At 38.3% G+C, this 16201-nt stretch overlaps 1 protein-coding gene across 3 annotated transcripts in view; it reads right to left on the bottom strand.

Moving 5' to 3' along the window:
* The window catches only part of sugct (succinyl-CoA:glutarate-CoA transferase), a 155070-nt gene that overhangs the window by 20366 nt on the left and 118503 nt on the right, over positions 1 to 16201 (bottom strand). For all 3 annotated transcript variants that reach the window (XR_013796388.1, XM_079602433.1, XM_079602432.1), the window contains exon 13: positions 6934 to 6997. Coding sequence is in view for 2 of the 3 variants with exons in the window: in XM_079602433.1 (XP_079458559.1) it covers positions 6934 to 6997 (64 nt within the window). In the remaining variant the exon portion in view is untranslated. The remainder of the gene's footprint in view (positions 1 to 6933; positions 6998 to 16201) is intronic.

The raw sequence follows: 16201 nt of genomic DNA, 5'->3' as shown, positions 1-16201 counted from the left end.
TTTCTGTGATTGGCCATTGTGTTCATGCACTCAACATTATGTCTGTGATTGGCCATTGTGTTCATGCACTCAACATTATTTCTGTGATTGGCCATTGTGCTCACACGCTCAACATATATGTGTGTGATTGGCCATTGTGTTCATGCGCTCAACATATATGTGTGTGATTGGCTACAATGATCAATGCTTCAAAAACATGTTGTAAATAGACATCTTTGACGCTCTTCACCAAGCGCTTACACAGATACACACGGGAATGTTTGAAAGAAGGCGTCTATCAGCGGATATATTAGGGATCCCGTTAAAAAAAAAAAGTTTCTTAGGCTAGTTAACTTGTGTTCACGTTTCCCTCATTCATGTGTTGAGAGCCACCTCGAGGAGCCATGAAGTACGGTAGTGACATTGTGAGCAGGAAAAATCTATTTTAGAGTGCCTTTTTTTAATAATTAAAATATTGATATTTGGCGCCAGCGTCTCGATTCTCGTATCGCACAGAAAAAAGGACAACAATATATTTTGTCTCAGCCCTAATATAAATACTATACGTTTTCCATCCACATGGGAATATTGCAAAGTGTAATTGAGACAGAAGTTGCTATGGTCTGTTGTTACGTATATGAAATGTGAAATGGCTTCTAGAAAAACACAGGGCAGGACTTCATTTTGTCCGTATGGAATTGATTGGATGGTTGTGATTTGCTATTGGTCGATTTCAAGCAATTGACGGGTTGTCCCGCCCTCACGCCAGTGAACACATTGTAAACTGGTTCATGTTGCCTTTAGCAACAAACAGTAAAAATGTCCTATAAAGATTGCAATGTCACAACAAACGCTGAATAGCTGATCAGAACACGAAGCACAATGGGTTATACTGTATTTCAATAGTCCAATTTAGACATTTAATTAACTTTTCAGCAACATGTCAACTAACTCTCATTAATTTGCTAACTAACTCTGTTAGGTTAGGGTTAGTGTTAGTAGACAGAAAAGTTAGTTATATTCAGAAGAATGTCTGTTTGGTTTACAACACAATGACAAGCAGGACTCCTTTTTGAGACTTTCTGGGGGGAAAAACTTCACCTGTCAATTCATATCACATTTCAGAGTTGACCAGAGGAGACCGCTGAGGGAGTTTGGGAATCTTACGTCAGAGAAGATGTACTTTGCCTACAGCCTTTCTCACCATCTCATGTCCGTACCTTCTCATTCATAAGATTTCCCTCAGGACTACATTCCTACATGCTGCCCGGCTCCGAGATGGAGGACGGGGGAACTATGAGGGAAGCAAGTATGTTGTTTATGTTTCAATAAGGTTACAGATGACAGCCACAAAACCTTGACAAATCATCTGAAGCTCACATCTTATCAGTTCAAACCAAACTAATCAACCTCACTGCACAACATGTGGAAACGGACATCAGTGTGTATAGTATTGCTTTCAGGACCCTGACATCTCTCAAACAGGACTTTATACCCAGGGGTGCACATAACTAGTACGCAGGTATGCATGCGCGACAAAAATCAGGAATGCGTAATGCCACTTGTGTTTCTACGCGCCTTTGCGCACTTTAAGGGTAACTGTCGCCAAAATGCAACCTAGGCAATGTTAATTTCATTTTTTCACAGACGAAAACGAGACGATAACTAAATAAAAACCCGTTTTAAATGACAACCACTATGACAAAAATGTATTGACATTTTCGTCAACGAATAAAAACTAGACGGAAATGTTAGGGAGGGACGATTGGGGGAGTGATCCAGTCAGAAATGATTTGCGCTTGTGGAAGATGCGCACATTTGAATTGTAATGTGCTGATCTACCGGCGGCACACGAGTTGGCATGCGCTTGATGCTCAAATCGTTAAAAAATGTAAATGTCTGGGAGAAAGAGAAGAGCAGACATATGGATAGATCTGAATAAGAGTGACGACGCGAAAGAGCTTTATTCGGTATGTTTTTCTGTGCGAACACACACACACACACACACACACACACACACACACACACACACACACACACACACACACACGACCCGAAGCGTGCAGTCTAGCACATAGACAGCATACAGCGCGCAAGGACTGAATTAAGCTCTCTTTTGCGTCTGAATGGACAGATACACACAACATTATGTCTAAATGTCCGTTTTGGAGAGTATTCACGTAAACACAGTCGGTTATGTCTTTACAGAACGTACAGTGCATCAGTGCAATTGGATCTGCACACTCGGTCTTAAAGTGACAGTGCGTAATAAACCTAATGCCTTCTGTACACTTAATATTGATCAAACAACAAAATAAAAAGAGTAAATTCACTGCTCTTTAATATCTTTAATAAGGATTAATTATATTTAATTTATACAAATGAATATATTTGAACAATCAAATAACACTTCAAATTAATTTTTTTCAAAGGTTTTCTTCTATCATTTTAGGTCGTTTTTTTCACGCTGATATAAATTTAAGTGTTCGTTTTTTTTAATAAGTTTGGTTTTAGTTAATTATTTTATGCTATAAAAATGGGATGTGACGTCATGATTGACAGCTGTGGCCACGCTACATATGGGGTGAGTACCAAACACCATCTCCTGGTACTCACCTGAGTAACTCACTGAAAAAGTTATGTGCACCCCTGGCTATACCTTAATGTGCTTCTTTAATGCATAGTCACATTCTGGACACTTATTACACAAAAATTGGACATGGAATATTGATTTGATCTGAAATTATTCTTTACTTTATTATTTTAAAGAATTCATTACTTTTAAATGAACTGAAACTAAAGCAGTCTCACTGCAAAGCACACACAGTCTCTTCACACTTGAGAAAGTTTAGATGTAGCGCTCAGAGCTGGTGTAGTTCTCTGGGACTGACAGCTAAAGAGCACATAATGTGCATCAGCGTTTATGTGTTCTTGCAGAATACATAGACAATTACATAATGTTCTAGAAGATGGTAAAAATCAAAGTGTTATTATGGAACACATCAAACCCTGTAACATCAGGAAAAGAACAATTCAACACAGTGAGAAACTCTACGGGGTGGGCTGAACCCGCTCAATAAAACCACACGCCAAGAACTAGTAGCAATTACTCGGATAACAGAATCACAGAAAAGTTTACTTTAATTGGTCATGAATCCTAACCATTATTTCTATTATTTGCTGACTTTTCCTAGCTTAAGTCGTGAAGACTTTTTAAATCAAAATGGTTCTTTTTTGGACATTATTTACTCGCCCATGCCAGTCCAAACCCATATGCTGTTGTTGTCTGCGTTTTTTGTGTGAAAAACTTTGTTACACAGCTCTGCCCAACAATAAAAGCCTTCTCGCCTTAAAGCATGATAATTACCATGACAACTATAAACATAAACTTGAAAATCGTTGTAACTCTGAGAAAAGTGGAAGTTTAAGATGTCGCACACCTCCAATACAAATTATATCCCTCATCCAGAGTCCAAAACAATGTCTAGACGCAGTTAATGGCAAAACGGCATTAGTTCAAATATTTATTTACTTAAATTCTTAAATTCTGGATGAGAACATGGGCTAGACATTTTTTTGTGTGTCTTTAGGGGATTCACTCAAATTTGTAGGTTGCAATATACAGTAGTACAACTTTTATAAAACTTTTGATAACACTTTATTTTGATGCTCCCCTTTAGATATTGTGTTGACTATAAGTAACATTGCTCTTACATGTTAACTAACTCTCATTAGAGTATGTCTGTCTGCTTAATATCTGCTAACACTTTATTTTCATTGTTCACCAACAGACATTTTACAGACTATAAGTAACTTTGCTAGTACATGTTAACTTATTCTACTAACCTGAACCCTAACAGTCTACTAATACTCAACTAATACTCTAATGAGAGTTAGTTGACATGTAGGTGCAACGTTAGAATGTCTAAAGTGAACCATCAAATTAAAAAGTGTAATCAAACTTTTATGAAATTAAATGATTTATCGAATATTAATATGAAATCCAATAGGTTTCCTACGAATATTTTAATGACCATTAACAGGAAGAGATTAAAATGATATTCCTAATTAGTATGTTGTGTTCTATTACTTATTTAGTATCTAAACGTCCTTGAAAACTAAATATTAAGATATTGTCTCAGATATTAAGACCTGTTTTTAGAGAATATATTATGAAGTAAGTGTATCTTATACAAGTTTGCTTCTGAAGTAAATGTATCTTTAAAGGGACACTCTACCGTTTTTTCATATTAAACTATGTTATTCTCTTAACTAAGACGAGTTGATACATACCTGAGACGAGAGAGGTATGTATCAACTCGTCTTAGTTAAGGGAATAACATAGTTTAATATGAAAAAACGGTAGAGTATCCCTTTAAAGGATGTTTACATATTTTTTTAAATGTTAGTTTTTTTCAGTGTGGGAGGAAGTCACACAAAGAGTCTTTTGCAATACCGGACTGATTTACGCTTTAACTCTTCTAAAGAAGCAGTAATACTAACAGAAATAAAACGTTCCCACATCATCAAATGTTCACCTTAGCTGGTCAGATTCCAGAGAACTGCAAACTCAGCTAACAAGAAGCTTCTGCCAAGGGCCTTTGGTTTAAATAAAGGGGTTTATTTTGGGAAGTGCCTCACAATACACTGTCCTGCACAATCGCTAATGAGGCAGCTTCTCGCAATCAGCGGCACAAAAACATCCTCTGAGCCCTTTTCGTTCTCGCTCTCTGGTGCCTTAAAAAAAGCCGGACGATGTTTCTTAACATGCATTCCTGTAGTTTCGCCCACACAGGCATCCCTGTGAATGCCTGGTCATTAGCAATTTGCCGATTATGTAATCTGATAACCCTCATTGCTGTCCGATTGTTTAGTAAAAAGCCATTTTGGTCTAATTCAGCTCTAATACATGCACCCCTGACATCCATTACATAACACTTGCTTACAGTCGACGGCAGCTAATGGACAATTTCGCACCTGTATGTTGTCCGGGGCTCCATTTTGGGTTTTTTAGTGCCTCACATTAGATGTGAAGAACCACATTGGGGTTTAGAGGTAATAAATAGTGAGGTACAGACTGCTGTGCTCAAAACCGAACAGCTTATCTACTGCGAAATGTTTGATAACATCACAAAGTCACCAAAGGCGGGAAACGCTCCACATGTGCAGCTGCTGGTGAGAAAAAACATCTGAAAACATGGACAGACAGTGATGTTATGTAAATAGCTGAGCAAGATTAGAGGCCTCGAGTATGCGTTGTGGTGTTACAGCAAATGTATGGGTCAGGGACGAGGAATGCGGAATGGAAAAAGGTGTTTGTTGTGGTTTCTGCCTTCTTTTCGGAGAAATTCTTGACAATCATCCTTGATTTGGTTCGGATGGAGACAACAAACATGCTAACAATGAACTGGTAAACAACCGTTCGAGGCCATCAAAGGACCCGCCTGATTACCCCGGTATCACTCCAGAGACAGTTGACGAGGAATGCATTTGTTTTGTGGTTGTGGGAGCATGCAGAATTCGGGCGCACGTGAAAAAAGATAAAATCGGGTGGGCGGTGAGGATGAAACTTTAAGGACTCTTTGTATGCATAGACAAAAGGATTAACCAACTAGCCATGACAAAACCATTAGCGGTCCTATCCTGACAGTTTTTGCTTTTTAGTCACCGAAGGGACAAAGCATAGATCATTAGCAGGGGTCGTTCACTGGTGTCTACGTACTTGTGTGTTTACAGAGCTGCAAACCGCAACTAAATTGACTGTTAGTAAAACCACCTGTCTGGAGTGAGTCCATCAGGGTATGACATTTGAAGCACCACGAAAACAGCGGGAATCGAGTCGTTGAGAGAAAAATGACTGTACATTGTCTTGGCGACAGCCAACATCTGCATTTAACCTTTCTAAAATTTTGTTTCTCTGTTCAACATTGTTTTCTAGGGGCAAAAAGCTCAGCAGACCGCAGACCTGTCCGTTTTAGGGATCAATGATGGCTTGTTTTAAATATGTGGACGATCAAACGAAAAGACGAGTTCAGAAAGCGTCTCTCTGGGACTCTCACACCGAAGAATGAAAGAGCATGGGGTGATTTTCAAGTCACCGGAGAAACCTTTACTTCATTGAACGGACAAAGACAAGTCAAAACAAAACATCAAAATAAATGTTCGATACATGAGAGTCACAAAGGGAAGTAGACCTCTTCAAAGTCCAAAGGTCTGGATGAGGAGAGAGTCTAGGGATGACTGATATGTGATTTGTGGAGAAATTAAATATAAAAGCAATTGAAAGTTAAAGTGTAAAGAGGTTAAGGGAAGAGTTCACCCAAAAATTAAAGTTATGCCTTTATTTACATCAACATTATGTTGTTCTAAACCCGTTTGGGACTTGGAATATACAAAAAAAGTTCTAAATAGAATTCTAGGGCTCTTGACTCAATTTTAAAGAACGCTTTATGCCAAAAAGGTTCTATGTAAGGAGAAATGTCTTTGCATTGCAAAATACTTTAATGTTTCACAGGTTATTAATTTTTTTTTCTAGTGATAAAGTATGTTTATGAGCTGTTTCAATGTAATTCAAATTAAATATCTAAATTTATTCAAACTAAATCCATAAAATGATCCCATGACTGGAACCCCTAAAAAAAGTTCAGTATATGAAGTGCCTGACAGAACCCTTTAAGATTCTCCATAGAACCTGTTCTTCTAGTCGTTGAATCTTCTAAAGGTTCTTCTAAAGATTTTCCTTTTTTGTTGCAGTAGAAAAGTTGCATACATGTTTTGGATAATGATAACAGAATTAAAATTTTTGCACAAACTTTTCCAGAAACTGGATGCGTTCCCTATGCAAGAATACCACCACATCTCAGTTCCACCTCGGAAATAGGTGCTTAAAAGGGATCTGAATGAAGGACTGCAGGGAATGTTTTGCACTTCAGCGACAGCAAATTCTATACAAACCTGGCACTGCTATCCTTCCTGATGTTGGGTGGTCCATTTCCAGAATAAGGCCATTGTGAGCAACCTGGGAATGGAGACAAAAGAACGTGAGCCAAAGACAATTACTCATGCCATGTTTTTACACTCCTTTTCTTGAAGCTATTAACTTACTGTCTTCTCAAAGACCACACAAATGTGCCATCTTACCTTTGACTTTCTTTTTAACATCGAGGCATCTTTTAGTTTACCCAACAAAAACAAGGTTAGACTGACAGACACGATGACTCAAGATTTACAAACCTTGAAAACACGTATCACGGGAATATGAAGCAGTGCAACTGCTTTCAACATTGATAATAATAATAAAATGTTTCATGAGCAGCAAATCAGTATATTAGAATGATTTATGATGGATCATGTGACACCGAAGACTGGAGTAATGATGCTGAAAATTCAGTTTTAAAATATATTTCAATAGAACATGGTTATGGGGTTAATTCACCAACAAATCCTCATCATTTACTCACCCTCATGCCATTCCCAAAGTATATGACTTTCTTTCTTCAGATTTTTAGGAAAATAATCTATCTCTTTGAGTCCATATAATGCCTTTGGAATGGCTGCCGCTCATTTGACGCTTGAAAAACCACACACAACGACAACGATTATGACAAGGTTACAATCCACATGACCCCAGTGGATGAATCAATGTCTCGTTGATACGAGCAATCACGAGGTAGACGATGTGGCACGTGACGCAAGTACATTGAGAAGTTCGCGTGAGAAGTAACGTGGAAGCACAGAGGACTGCCACTTCTCCAATGAACTTCACAACGCACTTCCGCCACAACGTCACCCTCGTGATAACAGTAGACATCATTAATTCATAAGACTCACAGAGATGGATTCTTTTCCTAAAAATCTTTGTTGGTGTTTTTAAGAAAGTCATAAACGGTGCATGAGGGTGAGTAAATGAGAGAATTTTTATTTTTGGGTGAACTATCCCTTTAAGTTGTAAAACTATTTTAATACTATTTCAAATAAATGCCGCCTTAGTAAGCATACGTGACTTTTGAACAGTAGTGTATTTCATTATTTACTCATTCTCATCGATCCAAGCAGATTTTCCCCCCTGAGAAATTCAAACAGTGCATTTTTGAAGAATAAAGGGGACTGGGGCTGTCAAGCTAACAAAGGACAAAAAAAAAAACACCATAAAAGTGGCACAACTTATTCACCCATATTTCTAGTACAGCGCTCTATACAAAATAGATAGTTTCAAAGCAGACATGCAACTCACACATTACACTTTTTAAGCCATACAAAAATACAATTAATGCCATTATTCTTCGGAAATTCTGTATCTCTCAAAACTTCAACAGCAAAACCCATCAAAAGTCATTGTCCCGTGACCAAACATCAATTGAAACTACCGTAATGCTTCATAATACTTTTAAATAGTGTACACATATGGATGCATGCTTTGTCAGTTTGCAGACTTTTGTCCCATTTCATTTTCATTATGAGACAAACAGTGGCGAGGGCATTCTCAAACTTCAGTCTTGGGCTCCACGGAAAAACAAAGTCATACACGTTTGGAACGACACGAGGGCGAGCGCATGATGACAGACGTTTCATTTTTGGTAAAATATTCTTTTAATCTACTGAATTGTGTGTGGTTGAAGATGAAAGGAAATGTATATGAAAACAGATGATGTGCCTGAGTTGGCATCTTTCTTTGTTGTTCGGTTCCGCTCATGAGACTCCAAATGCCACTCAAAGTCTGGCATGTGTCCCAACAGAATCCCAGGCTCTATGTAGTCTGTCAAAGTGCATTAGCGTCATTAGTGCTATAGGTTCTCATGTCACTGAGCTGAAGCCAGACAGTTATGTAAGATGATGTCCAGACCACCAGACGTGGATGACACCCTTGTGCTCTTTCTCCCTCACTCTTTTCTTTTCTCCTCCACAATGTTTTTCCTCAATGCTCTGCGTACTTCTCTGACCCTTCTGGGGAAAGTTCCAGAAAGTGAGAGATAGACGCTCTGCATCATGTCATGCTTTATTTAGAGGCAGTTTGGGTGTGTGGAAATGATGCGTTCATGGGTAATGTTGAGGATGTGGCTTCTGATTGGAGAGCCTTCTCCTTCTCTCTTGAATCTTTCCTCCAACCTTCCATTCTCCAATGCCGCTTGAGCCGGCTTTACATTAAATACATTTTTGATGTCAGTTATGATTTTTGCTTGTCAAGATTGTAACCTACGACACCAATGAGATTGGTTAAAGCGCATGACAGACTGTGGGACATGTTTGCATTGATTTCAGTTTTGCGCACTGATGCATAAAACTGAAATGGTGTTCTGTAAACAAAAGCAAGTCCTTGTGCTATTTTTAGTAAATGATTTTCCTGGCAAAGATTTTTTTCTAACTAACTTTTATGACAGCCACGATTGGGCACTTTTAGCCCTTTTAAAACACACTTTTCACACTTTCATGCACTTATTTTTCTTCGATCACTAACAATGTCTAACACCTGATATACAGTACTGTTCATGAATTATAGTAGAATTCTGTCATTTTTGTCATTTTCCCCAAAAATCAAGTAAAAATCCCACCACATTGTCCATCTCCACCATCTCAAATCTGTGTTTAATAGATACTGTGGCAGATTTATGTATTTAATGTATCCTAAATGCACAATTTTTTTGCATAATTTGGTAAAAAATAAAATACATTTAAATGTTATGTGCAAACTTGTTCGGGGTGGTGGTAATGACATCACGAGACAAATGGAATTTTTAATTTTGCTAAACATTTTCCCATAATAAAAACAAAATGGCATTTCACGCTTTTTTTAGAATATAACACTAGTTTTAATGTAACTGTGCTTGATTTTCATAGTTTAAGATTGAAATACTGGGACATGGGTAAAGTAATAAAATCCAAACATAAAAGGCATTTGAAAAATGATTGATGGTAAAAAAGTAAGTTTCAATGTGACCTTCATATAACAAAAAGGAATTGCTAAATGTGAAGAAACACCCGATTAATCAACTGTGTTTTTTTGTTTTTTTTTAACAAATCTCTTTCTTTAGCTGTTGTCACCCGATAAATTGTCTTGTGTATCCAGACATTTGACTGACGGTCTATAACCACTTCAGTTGGCCAAAGGCCATCTAGGAAGAGGCCACCTGACTGACATGTAAAGTGACCAAAGACAGTAATCTTTACTGGAAAGTCAGCATATAAGATTTAGACTTTTTTGGCTCCTGCTGCATTACATGAGTGTATGAGTGTCAAACAGCAGGAATGTGGTCAAAACATTTTGAGAGATGTCTGTCAAATGACAATAGTAATTGGCCGTTCGCAAAGACCCGGCCCCCTTAGTTACTGTCGCTATGTCCAACAAGCTACGCCGCTCTCACACACACCATGTTCTCACGCAGTGAAAAATACATCGCGGAGCAGAGAGGAGACTGGCAACACACTGACAGACACAGACCAGGTTACTTTTGGGTTACTTTTGATATTAAACATATTAAACAAAGTCTCACCTTTCAAATTTGGTCATTTTTTTAAAGAAATGTAAACAATAAATATCGTTTTGTGGCTCTTTAATGTGTCTGACAGATCGCTGTGTCGCCTCAGTTAAAGCCGCTCGTGAACCGATCATCTCTTCCTTCTAGTTCATTTATAGCATCAAATAAACATGAATGAACATCAGAAGGAATGTTGTTTTAACCGCGGAAAGACGTCAGTACACTCCGCTTCTCAAGTTCAAATCCTCCCATGTTAATCTACTAACTCTCCTGACTGCTTTGTCCGACAAAATGGCGGATGACGAAGTATGATTGGTCAGATCACCTGTCAATCAAGCTCCATGCGAAGGGTCAATTGCAAAGTCAGTTAACCTGCCGTCGATGAGCATGCCACACTAAAACAATCCAAGACTTCCAATTTTGCTTTTGAAAACAGATCTCAATGATCTACAAATTTAGTCTCAGATGGCAAAAATCACAAAAAAAAAGTCCAACATGTGTGCATAATGCTTTAGTCAGCCTGATCATATTCATCACAAACGGCTCTGGGTTCTGAGAAAGGGTTTGCTCATTTTTCGTATAAAAAGCCATAATATGGGACCAGTTAAATCAAGCTGAATCATTGGGCTCTTGGCTCGGCGCGTCCAGCCACCCGCCATACATTCATCTACCTCAGTCAGTGTGTGCATCAGCCAAAATATCCCCCGTTTGCCTTTGAAATGCAAATAGGTGAAGTGAGGAAAGAGAAGTGGAGTAGACACACATTTTGTGGGGCGCATGGATGATGCGCAGAATGGACACAGACGGCTCTGTTACACAACTGGAAGGAGAGATAATGGGGGGAAGCATAGAGTCAAAAAAGAAGAGAACAAGATGATGATGTGTTTTCCAGGGAAAACTTAGTAATGGATCTGGAATGACTCCTTTCAGGAAAGAAGATTCTCCACAGTGCCAAACTGATGAAGGTGACCATATATATATATACAGTGCTTGAGTGCATGAAGCTCTCGAAACTCTCTATATTATTAGGACATGTATGTATGTATGTATGTATACTGTGCGCATCATGGCATGATAAAAAAAAATCATCTGGTCCTTGGCAGGTCTTAAAATGAGGTAAATATAACCTCAGATGAACAACAACACATGACATATTACAGTGTGTCATTGTTTATTTAACAAAAACTAGGCCAAAATGGAGAAGCCATCATGTGTGACAAACCAAGTACACACTTACTGCTTTCATAGGAATGAAGAGGTTTAGTATCAGTCAGGCTCTGCTAATCAAACGTCTTTGGTTAATTGAACATCAGCAAGCGTGACCAACTCTATGAAAGCAGAAGTTTCGTCAGTTTGCTGGTCTGAAGCATTCAGGTGTGTGTTAACACAATACCAAGGAGGAAAGACATCAGCAGTGATCTTAGAGAAGCAACTGGGAAAAGTTACAAGGTATTTTCCAAACGAATTGAAGTCCATCATACAGTGAGGAATATTATTCACAAGTGGAAAACGGTCAATTCACCCTGAGGTCAGACTGTGCAATGCTCAGAGAAACTGCAAGAAACCCGAGAGCTGCATCTCAGACTCGACAGGCCTCAGAGAGATGTTACATGTACAAGTAGAAAGAGACGGGACTGGTATGGCATGTTTGGAAGGGTTGCCAGGAGAAAGCTTCTTCTCTCTGAAAAGACCATGGCAGCACGGCTTAGCTTTGAACAGTTGCTTCTGAACAAACCTCAAGACTTCTGGAACAATGTCCTTTGAACAGACGAGACCAAAGTGGAGATGTTTGGCCATAATGCACAGAAAACTAAACTCAGAATATCAGCACAAACGCCTCATAGCAGCTGTCCAGCACTGTGGCGGAGGGCTGAGGATTCGGGCTTGTTTTGCCGTCACAGGACCCGGCACCTTCAGTCAGAGTCAAACACGAACTCTGAAGACAAATGTGAAGCCGATCTGTCCGACAGCTGAAGCTCGGCTGAAATCGGGTCCTGCAACAGGACAGTTATCCAGCATATTTACACCAGAATGTCTGAAAAAGAAAAGAATCAAGGTTTTGCTTCGGCCCAGTCAAAGTCCAGACCTCAACCCGACGGGAATATTGCGACGGGACCTTAAGAGAGCTGTGCAGAAACAGATGCTCACAAACCTCAATGAACTGAAGCAATGTTGTAAAGAAGAGTGGGCCAACATTTTTTTGTTAAATAAACAATGACACAGTGTAATATGTCATGTGTTGTTGTTCATCTGAGGTTGTATTTACCTAATTTTAAGACCTGCCAAGGACCAGATGATATTTATTATGCCCTGATATGTAAAACCATATCATTCAAAAGGGTGTCCTTTCTTTTTCACATGACTGTATATATACTCTGTATAGACTGGCTCGATTAAGCCGTTCTCCTCTGACCTCTGCCATCAAAAAGACATTTTCGCCCACAGAATTGCCGCTCACTGTATATCTTCTCTTTTTTCGGACTATCTCTCTCCATCTCTCTCTCCCTCAGTCTCTCTATATCTCTATATATTAGTACTATCAATTAAACATTTTGGTAACACTTTACCATCATTAGTTAACATGACCTAAGAAGCAACAATACTTCTTCAGCATGAATTAATCTTAGTTAATATAAATTATAACTTTTACTAATACATTATTCAAATCAAAGGTTGTGTTTGTTAACATTAGTTAAAGCACTGTGAACTAACATGAACAACGAGCAGCTATATTTTATTAACTAATATTTACAAAGATTAATAAATACTGTAAAGAATGTATTGCTCATTGTTAGTTCATGAACACATTAACTAATGAACCTTATTGTAAAGTGTTACACTTTTTTGTAATGAATCGTGATTAATTGCAACTAGCATTACACTTTTTATGTTGAAAAACTTTCACATTGAGTCTCCAAAATAATGTAGGAACAACATAAATACAGTATATTTAAAAAAAAAATATATATATATATATATATATATATTTTTTTTTTTTGTAATATTTGTAATTATCTTTAAGCACTATAAATGAAGGCCAGTAGATTGCAACATAGTTGACTTATGTTTCCAGAATGACTTTTTCCAATGAGTTTTTTAACTCATCAAGTGACTTAAAGTTTAACAAGCTACAATTTCTAAGAAGCCTCCAACTAAACTGACTTTATGGCAGATTACAATGTGCAAACAATGTGTTTACCGATTCACTGAACACAAAAATGAATAGTAAATCTCAAAAGCTGGCATAAAATAAAACTAGTCATATTCCCAGTAAACAAATCCAAAATGTGGAATAATTCAGGAACTCATTCATCACACATGCTCACACATTACAAGCTGAAATTATTTCAGGAACAGACATGATTCTGTCACAGTTTTATAAGATGAATGGTTGGAAAGTTTCCTTCAGATGAGCTGATGTGCCTTCTCTCAGTCTGTGAGAGAGAACAAGATTGCTTGCCACATCCTCCCTTTGCAGATTTGGAGGCTGGTTGGGTAACTTATGGCTTTTTCTTTATGAATTATTCGGTCAGTGTGACTTTCCCTAAGTATATGACGACCTGAGTGACGTCAGAAGCTCTGTGGATTGACATGTCATCAGGAATAGAGAGAGATGTGAGTCATTAACTCTATGAGAGCTCACAGACAAATGAAGGAAGGACCGGATTGGATCAGAGGTGAAAATGGCTGATGGATAAGAACAGAGATGGAAATGGAAATATGCAGAAGAAAGATTCCTTGCTTACGTCACAGAATCAACTAAAACACATTAGTGGTCTTAAGGTGTTATGGTGGGTTTCCAGGCCATTATACAGAGGCGTCATCCCCATTCAATCCCACACGTGCCCCATCTGATTTACGAGCCAAATGGATTTTGAATGCGACTTCCAAAAGACAAAAGATTTATTTTTACATTTGATAATTAATCTCCACAATTATTGTAGGTACAAAATTATTAGCGCCCCAAATTCCTCACCATTTAGTCAATTTCACCGTGATGCCAATATATGTACACTCTAAAAAAATGCTGGGTTGTTTCAACCCAGATTTGGGTCAAATATGGACAAATCCAGCCGTTGGGTTAAATTTTTCAATTTAAAATGTTAACCCAACGGTTGGGTTCTTCCATATTTGACCCAAATTTGGGTTAAAACAACCCAGCATTTTTTAGAGTGATTTATGCGATTAATGCAGGAGTTCTTGCATATGGGTGGTTGGCGGAATCCATCTACAATTTTACAAAACATTAATTTGTCAACACAACCTAAGAGTTTAAGCTGAAAAACGCTGCCTCCGCAGAAAGCATATGGAGTTAGGAAGGCAAATAGGCAAGTCTGAATCCAATGTTAGCTTCACTTCCTGTCTCCCGAAATATGTATAAATTGTTGCCTTTGATATCCCACAATCCTGTGCTTCCATTCTGTGACAAGTAAGCTAATAAATAAAGATGGCATGACGGTTGGCAGAGTCGGCTCTGTTTCAAACAAACAGTTGGATAACAGAGTGCTGTAAAAGCTCTGACAAGCTTAATCTTATCAGCGATCGCATAACATTGCGTTCAATGGACATCTGGGTAAATTTGGACAATCTTTCATTCAGCATGGTGGACCACAAGTAAGATTTCATCAGCCGCAGGCATGATATATAAATATAGACAATGAAATGGTGGGGAAAATAATTTAATCAAACTAAAACTGCCAGTAGGTGGCGGCAAATCATTGTCTTAACGAGTGAGTCATTCAATCAAACGATTCCTTCAAAACATGGACTCGTTCGCAATGACTCTACTGTGGATTTGTTGCGAAATAGAGCAAAAACAGACAATTTAGTCATCACCAAAGCTCTCTCTATTTTGTTGTAGATCAATAAACCGTTACGCTGCCTCAGAACTTTCGTGAGGTCTCTTCATGAGCAAAAGCTGCTTGCAATGTCACTAGGCAGCAAGGCAACAAGTCAGCAGCTTTCAGACGCAGCCTGTGACGCAGGTGCTGTGCGTTTCTCTGAAGGGATACAGAGAACAGCCTCTGATTCGCAAATGAGCTTCCAAACTCAGAGATAAGGTGTAGTTTAGCCTTGCGGTTTCCAAAACTGATTCATTTGTCACATTAAGATACAGAAAACGTGGAAAACGGGCTTTTAATGTTCTGGAACAGCGACAGAAAGCGTTAAAAAGGCTTGATTGATCTTGCTTTGGTTCATAATTAAGAGTTAAAAATATATAATTAAAGCTGAAAACACTGTAGTAATTATTACATTGAACATTTAAGGAAAGTTTTATTATAGATAATAATTATTTTAATCTGGGGTTAGGTCAAATCAAAATCAAAAAGTCAAATTAGCTGTTTTCCATAGGCACCATGAAGGCCGATCAGTGGCAGTCGGTGTTTTGCTCGGGTTCATTGTAATATTCTTTCAGGATTTTAACCCAGTCCCCTCTAAACACAAATTACACCACTATCACGTATCAGTCAATGCCAGAACGTCAATGGTGCCCTATCCAACAAAAAAAAGTGACTAAACTGATCAACTTCATATCGTTTCTCTTAGTAGGATGAAAATAATCTGTTATTTAAACTGCGATTAAATTATATACAGAAAGTGATCAAAGAACACTCCCTTTCCAATCGCCCAAGCTGTCAATCACACAGCATGAGTTTACCTGGACACTTGCCAAAACTCCCGTTGTGTAATCAATGCCGCTGTTACACTGCAAAACGAAGTTCTCACTGTAGTTACATTGTATTTTCATT

This window comes from Phoxinus phoxinus, assembly GCF_949152265.1.
Source record: "Phoxinus phoxinus genome assembly, chromosome: 24".
Classification (NCBI taxonomy): domain Eukaryota; kingdom Metazoa; phylum Chordata; class Actinopteri; order Cypriniformes; family Leuciscidae; genus Phoxinus; species Phoxinus phoxinus.
Note: the sequence above shows the minus strand (reverse complement) of the source record. Positions and strands in the feature narration are given on the sequence as shown.